The sequence below is a fragment of the Fusarium solani genome (assembly GCF_023522795.1).
Source record: "Fusarium solani strain SB1 chromosome Unknown bctg00000005, whole genome shotgun sequence".
In the NCBI taxonomy this organism is placed as follows: Eukaryota; Fungi; Ascomycota; class Sordariomycetes; order Hypocreales; family Nectriaceae; genus Fusarium; species Fusarium solani.
This window is the reverse complement of record NW_027072153.1, coordinates 1,133,246-1,144,442: the sequence shown is the minus strand read 5'-3', so window position 1 is coordinate 1,144,442 and position 11,197 is coordinate 1,133,246. Positions and strand designations below refer to the sequence as shown.

Sequence of the window (11,197 nt, the reverse complement as noted above, 5' to 3'; positions counted from 1 at the left end):
TCGTAATGGAGTGATTCTTTCTTCACCAAGCTCTTCAATACAAGCAGCGATACACAGTCAATTGCAGACTATCCCATCTCGACAACTTGTCAATCTACTTTTTCAACTCACTTACACGCCTCAACACTCACAATGGCCGCCCTCGCCAAGCCCGCTGCTGCCCCCAAGTAAGTCGAAACAAGCTCAACTCGATTCGCATATTTCATCCTAACACTACTTTTCTTCAAGGGCTCTCCCCATCCTCATGGCCGTCGGAAGCTTCGCCATCGTCGCCGGCTTCGTCCGCTCCCAGCTCGCCATCACATCAGCCAAGTTCGACCGATCCTTCGACAAGTACAACACCCCCGAGAGCGAGGCCTCGCGGGCAAAGACATTTGAGGGAGCCGTCGAGAACCCCCGAACAAGCCTGTTCAACGCCCTCGGCCGACGACAGTAGACTACAACAATATCCGAGAAGGGGATGGGAATCTTTTTACTGCGTACATATTCACAACGTTGAGCGTTCTCTATTATTGTCACCAAACACCGCCCGGATAGAAAGAGGTGGAATGGTTGACAAGGTTGGCTGCATTTGACGAGCATCGATACCACAAACTCATACATACATATAAACATGAGCATTCAATAAACTGTTAAACATCACAAGAGTAAAATATGAGTGAAATATAGTTATCAATTCTTTTTAATTACATACGGAAGCCCTCCACCCAAGGGTGTCTCTTTGTTCGCCTGTCATCCCCTTTTCCTCATCATTGAACTTTGGCCTATCACCTCCTATCCAAACACCACTCATCCATACCGGAATCGACGTGTATCCACCCTGTCCCATTTGACCTGTACTGTACTGTGCTATGCTATGTTGAATGCTTGCTTCCCTGCTCTCCAATGGGCTGAAGCAAGTTATGCAAAAGAATAAACAAGAAAACCTTCTCCTGTCCATACGCCCCTGTTGTACCATTGTTCTATAAACTACATGTACCTTGCCGTCACTGTGAAGTGACTTGGCTTTTCCTCCTCTTCATCTCTCCCCTCATCCCGACTTCATCCTGCTGGGCGTCCAGCTGAGTCGTGGTCCCGTCTGGCTCGACGACCGCCGTGTCCTAGGCCTGGTCGTTGGAGGTGGTGGCGGTGGGGTTTCATCCACGGTTTCGGAATCCTCCTCTTGTTGAGAGCTGCTGGTGTCTCTATGACCGATGCGAGAAGTAAGTGCGCTGAGCTTATCTTTGAGATTGCTTGTGCCGCTCTTACGGCGCACGCCAGATCCACCCGAATCATGATTACTTAGGCTCGATGGAGGCCGCTCAATGCCAGTCGGGATTCTCCTAAACCCAGGCTTGAGCTGCTGTTGTGCAACTGGCACCGGGATGTTGCTGTGCACACTGCTGTGCACACTGTTGCGAATGCTCATGCCGCTGTGCATACTGCTGTTCATGCTACTGTGCACGCTACTCTGGGGGCTTGCTGTTCCTGGCCTAAGGAGCTCGATGCCATGAGTGTGGTGTCGGTTGTTGCGGTTATCCTCGATGGGTGTTGGTGGTGTCATCATGAGGAAGGATGGCACATTTGGAGCATGGTGGCCGTGAGGTGGCTGGAGGCCATGAGTGCTAGAGGCGCCGTTGCGGTAAGATCTTCGGCTCTTAACGCTGGAGCTGCGGCTTCGGCGTCGCATGGTCGATGATGGCGGTATGCTGCTGTGTGTGCTTCCGGCTCGGATGCTGCGAGGTGGTGATCGAGAAAAGTCAACTGGGGATGAGCCATACATGCTGGAATCGTCGCTGTCGTTGAGACTGCCAGGGTAGTGCTGGGATCCTCCCGAAGACGACGGGGCAATGAGAACCGAGCTGCTAGCCAGCTCCCGTAGCTTGTTCCGTTGTTCAGCATTGGGTCGGTGCTTGGAGAACTTGTTCCCGATGAGAGCGCCCGTATGCGAGATGAGAGCCTTCACCACAGCCTTCTTGAGTGCCAGTGCCAGGTCCAGGTTGGACCACGTCTTGTTCTGCCACTCAATAGTTGGCATCCTGAACACGAAATCGTGCACATCCTCGATGTTGCGGTTGTCTTTGCCTCGGTAGCTCAGGCACAGTACAACAGAGGGCATCTTGATGGATGCAAATGTCATGAAGTGACTGGCACGCGTCATCATCTTAGTGAGGTCGTCAGAGGGCGGCTTCTCGTTGTTTTGCTTCTTGCCGAGACCGAAGCGAGACTTCTTGTCACCGTCCCTTGACTCGCGGCCATCCCTTGAAGACCGTCCAGTTGAAGTGCGTCCAATGCCGACCCGAGGTGTCGCAGTCGATCGCAACGATTCGTGGGATGCCTTCTTCAACATCGTCTTGGAGGTTCCAGGGGCACGGAACAGACGGAACGAATGTCCATCACTGCCGCCGGTATTAACGCTCAGGGCCTTGCGTGGAGATCGCTCTGCCTTCGAGTTTGATGTGAGGGTAGGGCGAAGTCGCAATTCTAGAGAGCCTGAGCCGGCTGAGAACGACGATGAAGACGACACTCGTTCGTAAGCTCTGTCAAATGACGGCATATCAACGCCATTGGGGCTGTGGATGGAATCATCCTCATCTTCCTCTTCATCTTGGTCAGTCTGCTTAAGCATGAAGGGCGAATCGTTCCTTGTGCCCGACATCTTGTCCCCGTTGATGCCAGGGAAGATGTACTCAAACAGCCGCTTGCCCACTTCGCGCTCAAGCTGAACCTTGATCGGGAACAGGTTCACCTCGAAGCGATCCATGACTGTGATACCTGCAATAGCTTCCAGCATATGCCAATACACCCGAATCATCTCCTTGTTTTGACTCTCTGGAGGAAGGGGTCGTTCGGGGTCGATGTACGGTGCAACCATCTCAGGGTACGTGGCATCTGGTAGCAGATTCAGACCGAGGACCTTGCCAACTCGGATGAGATTGACGTGGGAGCCATCCGAGTTATCCGTCCGATCGTACTCCAGATCCTTCAGTTGCAGCTCCACCAGAGGATCACTAGAGTCTTGCATGAGATGCCACACAATGTCTCGCACCGAGATGTTCCACCTCAGCAGACCAGTGCTGTCAACCGAGTTGACATCGTATTTTCTTTGAGAGCTGGTGATGGCTTTCATCATGAAGAACAGCTCATCTTCGCAGGCAGCTAGATCCTTCTCGAGGTGCAAACGGTCTTCCCAGCCCTTCTTGTCAAGGTACTTGGAGTACGTCTGGAAATGTTCCTTGATCTCCTCCATCTGTCTGATCCTCTGCTGCAGCTTCTGAACCATGGCCGGAGCGCCGCTCAGGTCGCTGAAATCTGATGCAAGGATGATCTTTTCCAAGCGTTCGCTTCTCGTCTTCTCCATGGGTTCGTTGTACATGAGGAGATCCAGCACGATGACATACAATGCATAGTACTGTGACGAGTTGCAGAGTGCACGCGCTGTCGGGAACTCGACCCAGAGGTTGTCCATGCGGTTCTCCACATTGTCCTTTGGCGAGAAACCTTCATTGTCGTCTGCATTGACCTCGTCGTTGTACTTCAGACGCAGCGTGTTGTACTTATCATATCGAACCATGGCTGAGGTTTTCTGGACAACGCGCTTGAAGCCGAAAGGATCCGCCTGGAAGTCGAACACAACCTCGATGGGCACCCAAGGTGGCCAAGATGAACCACTTGGGGCACCATACTTGCTTCCAACGTACATGGAAACGAGGCTTGTCTGGAACCACTTCTGGTGCGTGACGAAGAACTGAACGCTATCCATGTTGACCAAGAAGCGGCGTTGAACGAGACCACTGACATTGTCAGAGATTCTCTCCTTCTCCATGACCTCCATCACCTTCAGCTCCATTCCCTTGGCTGTCGCGAGCACCACATTCTTCTTGTTCTTATCGCTCTGTAGTTGGATCTGTGGTGCAATGATGCGGATGTGATAGCTGCTCTGAGGGGTGAACTCTTCGGCGATTCCGGTAACCAGGTCCTCGATGGAACCTTCGACAACTCCGTCGGCGTTTGTGCTCCAAGTTGCACTAGTGAACTTGCGGCCCTCACCAAGAATCTTTCGGATCCGTTCCTCGATGTCTTGAGCGTTCTCCTCCTCCCTCATGCTTGACGCGCGAGAACTTCGACCTTTCCTACTGTACGTCGACTTGGCCTTCCCGGGCTTGCTGTTGCTGTTGCTGTTAGCCTTGGCCCTGTTCTGTTCCTCCACGATGTCCAGGATGAATTTGATAGCAGGGCGTGAAAGGTAGTAAGTAAATCCACGCCGCTGGCTGTTCTGGTGGAGGTAACGAAGTACGATGTTTCGTAGCAGATTGTTCCACTTGAGCTGCAAGTTGTGAATGACGAAACGGTTGTTGAACTCGCTTTCGAACTCGCTGGCCGCCGGGATTTCAATAGTCTCGTCCTGGAACGCAACGGTTTCGCTGGATGGCTTCCGCCCATCAGTGCTGCGCCTGTGTGTGCTTGACGGCGCCCTCATGTAGGCCTGGTTAAGCATGGTCTCCAAGAACTCCTTCTTTTCCCTCAAGACGTGAGTGTGTTTCCTGTACGCCTCAAACTCTTCAACTGCATCGGTATCCTTGGCATCGCATTTGATCACCTTCAGCTCGGCTTCACCCACCTCACGAGCGTGTGCTTGCATTTGAACACCGAGCTGGTCTAGTCGGTGCTGGATGAGTTGACCCTGAATCCGTCGTGGATCATCATCATGTCGCATGACACAAAAGTGAGTAGGCTCGTTTCCAAACGGACTAGTTCTAGTAGGATCACCAGCAATGACACCCCCAATGTCGGTTTGTCGGAAGTATGTGAGTCGGGGTGCGTATGCGAGGGGTAAGATCTTGGTGTCGGGATGCGGTTCAGTCGGTGTGATCCAATCCAGCTCAACAAAGTCGTCCATATCGATCCAGCTGAAGTCATTATCAGGAATGGTGAATCGAGACAAGTCCGGTTTCTCCTCAGCGTCACTCATCAAAGTCGCAATCGACCCTTTCTTGATGGCCTCGGTGGTGGTTCCTTTCAAGCTCGCTGAGACTGCCCTGACATCGGCGCTAACAAGGTCAAGCTGGGCAGCATGGATCTTGATACCGGATGTTTTACTCTCGCTGTCATCATGTCGACCTTTTCCAAGAGTGTTGAATTCCTCTCGTCGTTGGTGAAGATCAAGCGAGAAGCTGTCGAAACGAACCTTTATGCCAGTCGCAGAGACGGCGTTCTCGGAGTAATCCTCGACATCCTTGTGCTTGTAGATGTGACTCAAGAACAAGGGCGCCAGCAGCAGATTGTACTTGACAGTTGCCAGGTGGCGACCGAACTTCTTGCTATTCTTCTCGCGTCCAGGGAACAGAGTGCCTTGGCGAATGGGGAGAGACAGTGGCTGACCAAACAACCCCCACCAGGCGAAGAAATGAGTGAAGAATCTCGGCGTAAGATGAACCGTGTTGTAGCTTCGTGAGGGCTCGGGGTTTTCTGACATCCAATTGCGATCAGCTGGAGCTCGGACCGCGATAGAGAGATGGATATGTCGACTCCTGAAGCCACGCATGGCATCGTACGGAAGGCCGTTCTCGTCGGGCTTGGCAAAGTGCGGGTTCTTGAGGACGATATCGTAATGGGGCCGGAACTCAAAGCTTCGTCTTCCATCCTCAATGGCACGCTCGAAGATGAGCCCCAGCATCACCTGCACCTTGCCCGATAGCTTCATGACGACCTTCTTGAAGCTTGCTTCGGACTTGTAGTTGTCATCTGGCAAGTAACCCTCGACATCGTGTTGCCGCCTGGCTTGCTCTCGGACTTCGTGACTGAAGTCGGGAATAGCGAGAATGTACTCGCCACTTTCCACCGAGAGGAATCGCTTTGGATCATCATCAGCGTTGATGCTCCATCGGATATCGTTGCGCCAGCACATGAGGAAACCGGCGCCATTTCCAGTGACCTGATAAGGATCGCGAGTACCCTTGAGAGCCAGGTGCACGTCGCCATCACCCTTCCAAGCCGCGTGTATCCTCGAGTGGAAGTTGAGTCGGAGCTTATCCCAGAACCCAACGCGTTCAGATGGGTCGAACTGAGGTTTAGTGAAAGATTCGATCACCATCATCATATCTTGAACGGCAGGCTGGTAGCAGGGACCCCAGGTGATCCGCGTCGGGAGAGCACTGTTGACGTCCATGTGCACGTCGGAGTAAGACTTGACGGGACCTATCGTGCGCCTCACCTCTATAGCAAAGCTGCCTTCGTTGGAGGAGCCTGGGAGCGAATTCCTTGGAGGAACGACGTTGACGCGCACCCGGCGAGTCGACTCAACACCCCGGAACTCTTCAGCGATGACAAAATTGGTCTTCAACGACACGGCTTGGATCTTGGCTGATTGTCCATATTTCATCGGAGGGATGTGTAAGAGTGGAAGCGGGTAGTCTCGTAATGTCACCTTGGCTTCTCCCATTGCGATGCCAACATGCATTGGTACAAGCAAGCTGTATTGCATATCCCGAGGCATCCCCTTTCCGATCGTGTGTAGGAAATTCGGCAACTCCTTCATCGGGAATGTTGGCTTGTCGATGGTGAAATGCAAGTCACTGATGAGAGTGGCCATGAGCGCTGGTCTTGGTGGCACTTCAAGCAAATTCTCGGCCTCCTCAATGTCCTCGGGAACCTGGTTGGCCCCCCAGAATTGGCCACGGGACTCTTTCATGCTGTTTCGAGAAAGCTCACAGGCGCGGTCGATTCGCTTCTTCCAACTCTGTGCGTTGAACATGTCGAGATGGTTTCGAGCGTAGTGTTCGGTGACCTTTGAAACGCCATTCACCTGTAGAGCCTCCGACTCGGGGTCGTATCGAGGTACTCTGCCACGCTGCGAGGTTGATCGGCCCTCTCTTCCATTCATGGCATCCATGCTCCGGCTGCGCGCTCCGTGGGCATCCGCCGTTTCGGGTCGCCCGCGAGGGAAAGTTGACCGAGAGCGAATCTTACTTGTTCCTCTACGGATCTCGTCTTCACGCACTCTCTTCAGCTTGACCCTAAAAGCGTTTTCTCGTGCAATGCGCTGTGTCTGCTCGATAAGGCCAGTCCGGTAAATCATGTTCAACTTCCACTCGAAGCCTCCGTCCTCGAGCTCAAACAAGAAATTCCGCGTACGGACCGACACCTTAGGTACTAGTTTAGGTCCTTCTGGCTTCTTCTCGAGTATGTACTCGTTGGTTCCGGTCTTGAAGCGATGATGTAGCTGCTGCACTGCTTTGATGACATTGATGAAGTTGTCGCTAATTTGGCTGACGATGACTTCGTGTGGCACAGCGACCCGGACGGCCTCTGTCACGATATCAACCATCTTCTCGTCGACCACTCCACCGTAAGCAGTCTTCTTGCGAGATTCTCGGAGATCAAGACGTCCCGACTTGACGCTCACGAGCCTTGCCCACACGTTGCGCATTCGTGGCGGCTCTGTGTAAAGGCGAACCAGTCTGGCTGCAATGTACGGAGTGGACCACCTCTGGCGACCGAGTTCCAGACCATACATGTGCAGCATCATGGAAGGGTCATGAGGCATCTCAGCCTTAAGCTGGATGAGTGCCGCCTTGAAATCGAGGGTGACCAGCTCAGGGGTAACGGTAGATAGCTCCCTGCCAAGATCTGGCGGGGCCCCTGGGGGAGCCAGTCGGTCCTTGCTGGGGGGTGCCTCCTTGAAGGTTCCCTGCTGCTTCGGTCGTGGAATGTCCCGGCCTGTTCGCATGAACGCTTTTCGCAGAGTCATGACAGCAACGCCAACTGCGTAATGTCGATAAAGCGAATACTGTGCCAGGATGGACCGCACAGTGACTTGGATGTTGAAGGTCGGGCCACTGGCATCACTGGCAGCTCCCAAGGAAAGTTCAAGTCTCGGGATGCTGAAGAATGGCTCTGGTTCGAGGATATCGATCGCATCCATGATTTGAGCCTCAATCCCGCGCGCAAAGACAGTAAGCCTTCGACCGTCCCCAACGTTTTGCGCCTTCTTCTTAGGCCGAGGCGAGCTAGACGGGGGCGTGAAGTCCGAGTCAGATTGGTTAACTGAGCGACTGTTGGCTCGCCTCCTAGATGGCCGCCGTTGGAGCCCATCAAAGCGATGAGCACGGTACTCGGCCGAAACGGTGTCCCAATGGATGAACACTCCGCGAGTGTCGTCTGAGATCTCTTCGTCAATCCCGGCAATCTCCAAGTTCATGTCCGAGGCGTCAAACTGGCATCGCAGTAACCAGCTCGGCATCGATCGCAAGAAATTCTTGCCACTTCTTGGCCGGCTTACGGGTCCCTTCTCTGGCTCCACGTCGATTCGCAGCTCTCGGACGATCTGGCGCACGCCGTCTGTAATTTCAGGTCTGATTACGCTGATTGAAGCGGACTGGAGGTTTCCTGTGATGTCAACGTACACATCGGGGCGAGCGCCAAGGTGAACTTTCATATCCAGAGACTCGGTTGTGATGAGGTTGAACCGTTCACCGTTGTTCGTCTGGTAGTAAAGGTCATGAGACTGAAGTCGAATGGCCCCATCGAGCGTGTAGTGGAGATCCTCGAAAAGACTGTGTGAGGATTCCATGTCGAGAGATATGGAAGAAATGGAGGAGATGATGAGGTCAAAATCGTCGGGGTCCTCCGTTTTCTGTAGTGGCTTGAGCTTGATGCGCACAACGGGTTCATGCATGGAAAATTTGTAGTTAGCCTTGGGTAATAGGCGCGAGATGAGATGATGATTCTCGCTCTTGGCTTTTGGTGCCTTGGGCTTTGATTTAAGGAGGGCGATGAGGAGCGGTAAATGTCGAGGGTCCAGATCCACTGAAGGAGATGTAACCACAGAGTTGGCGAACATGATATTTGCGTTCCTCTCGTCCACGGTGCCGTCCCGCAAAACTTCTATAGTCTTGGAGAGTAGGGTCGTCTTGATGGTGGTCGTGGCCATCGGGATGTAAATGAGGCGCTCAGGCTGGCCATGGCCATCGTCAAGGCCGACAGAAATCGACAAAGCGGCGGCCAATGCTTCGTGCGCGATGGCTTCGGCGGGGAAATACATGCGGTGCGCAGGCGATTTGGAGTCCAACCTATGAAGATCTATACCAACCTCCTTCATCGCGAGATTGAGCAGAAGAGGATTTGACCCGGGTTTGATCGACTGGACCTTTTTAGTAACACCAAGGAAGCTCACAGCGAATTGGATCTCCTTGATGCCTCGCAGAATGGAGCTCAAGAACTCTTTGGAGTCTGATACGGTTCTCATCAGATCCGCATTTGTGCTTCCGGCTTGGTCAAGCTCCTGGACAACCTTGCCCAGGAAGATATCCACAGGCTCATCGGTGCTGGGAGTTTTGGTTTCGTTCCGGCATTTCTTAAACCGGTCCATGCAAGTCTGCAAGTCGTCAAAGGGGATGTGCAGACGCCCAACCTTGACAGCCACGGCAGCTTCGCGCAGCCCATCCATAGACTTGTACAGATACCCGTGGACATTGATGAACAAATGGTCAAGCACCTCCATCGATTCGCTGCCGTCGGCAGTGAACAGAACGCTCCGGAGCGTAACCGTCCATTCTGCCTGTCGATCCTTACTACGGGAATCGGACCTCCGGGCGAAGAAGCGAGCGCGGTCAACCATTTTGCGTCGCGTGTCCACAGCCAACGTGAAGCTCCCAACCTGAACATTGCCCACGTCCACAATGTTCACGGCCGAGTTGGTTGCGACCACATCAACCAGTTTGAGCCAGCTGATGTTCCTGTGTAGCCTTTTGATCTTTTCTTTGACATTGGTCAACTTCTTCCATGTCTCGCTTCGAACGACGGTACTCGTAGGTCGCCGAGATAGTTGTGGTTTGGGACGGGAATTGGATTTATCCGCCGTCTTTTTGCTCTTGGTCGTCGGCTCGGTATCGCTTCCTTCGCCGTCTGAATCGGCCGACTTGTTTCCTTCCAGCTCCTTAATGTCCAACGTAACGACAAGCTCGCTCAGAACGATACTTAGCCATGTGGGCTGAGCAAACGTCGGCCGATGGACGTTAATCCCAAGGCCCCTGATCTCGATCCTGCATCCATCCCGTGGTGTGTATGCGAGGCGACGGAGTGAGAAGTAGCCGATTCGTTGGATAGAGATGCCGGTAAGGATTCGAAGTACAGCGAGGAGGACAAAGGACGATAGGTATAGGAGGACAAGTAAGCCGAACACGAAGGTCGGGTTTAGCAGAGCCATGTTTCAAAGGCTCTCGCGAGCCTCTCCCGCCAAGCTGACTGCATGAGGGCAACGTTAGCCAGGGGCGGTGTATGATGGCGTGGTTAGGCAACTCACATTTACTGTTGGTGGAAGAGGTACCATGCCTTCCTTTCTATTCGAGTTGTCTTGAGGCGGGCTATGCCATCGCCGCGAGCTCGGATGTGCTTGTGCGATCAGAATGCCGAATTTCCGGTTCCTCCCACAACGTAGGTCGCTTAGCCTCCTGATAGCGTCGACCGAGAAGCTTTGCGCGACGAAATATGCCCGAGGGAGGCCAAATAAATCAGATGCTGATGACGATGGAGCTTGTGGCCGGGCCGTCTGGCATGGAATCGACGACGAATTTAACGAAGCTGAGTTTGGGGCGGGATCGGCGGGATCTCTCGAGCGCGATAGATGTTGGAAGGGGACGGGAGGCGGGTAGATTATCCGTGACGTCAAGGGGGGCCACAACGGTCGGCGGGAAAGGAGAAAAAGGGGGTTGCACGCAGGCGCAGGCGTACAGAGCCGTGATATATAGAGATGGAGATGGCGACGCCTCTGAGCCGCGACCTGAGCAGAGTGAGATGCAAGGTTTGGCAGCGTCGAGTCGAGGGGATGGAGGTGCCAAAGACTGAGATACGTATACTGTCGTAGCGTCCAAGATTGGTTGGGATGGATGGCTCCCGTCCAGTGAGCGACAGATGGAGCAGGCGGGCGGGCGTGTTCCGCCGGGGCCAGCCCCTGCCCGTTCAGACGCCAGCACTCAAGCGATCAGAGGGGTACGTACCGAATCTTCCAAAGCCTCCACTCAGAAGCCTCCAAGCTGAAGCCACGAGCCTCACTCGGGGGTCGATTAGGGCAGAGCATGGGCCATGTCATCTATCAGACAGGGAACGCCTTGTAAGCTCTTGGCAAAGCCAATTCCATTTTGATGATGACCAATCTAAACTCGGTAGCATGTCGAAAGGGCACAATAAGGAGAATTATTACTCTGATACTGGGTCTCAG

At 53.5% G+C, this 11,197-nt stretch overlaps 2 protein-coding genes across 2 annotated transcripts; one reads left to right on the top strand and one right to left on the bottom strand.

The window, feature by feature from the left end:
- Positions 1–132: 132 nt before the first annotated feature.
- On the top strand, positions 133–436 carry MRS44_008784 (uncharacterized protein; the record flags this gene model as incomplete). The annotated part of the gene is made up of 2 exons (XM_046284090.2): positions 133–167; positions 229–436. The coding sequence occupies 2 exons, from the start codon at positions 133–135 to the stop codon at positions 434–436; spliced, it is 243 nt and encodes an 80-aa protein (XP_046132238.1).
- A 594-nt stretch (positions 437–1,030) lies between these two features.
- MRS44_008783 (uncharacterized protein) lies at positions 1,031–10,186 on the bottom strand (the record flags this gene model as incomplete). The annotated part of the gene is made up of 1 exon (XM_046269677.2): positions 1,031–10,186. The coding sequence occupies one exon, from the start codon at positions 10,184–10,186 to the stop codon at positions 1,031–1,033; it is 9,156 nt and encodes a 3,051-aa protein (XP_046132237.1).
- Positions 10,187–11,197: the final 1,011 nt, after the last annotated feature.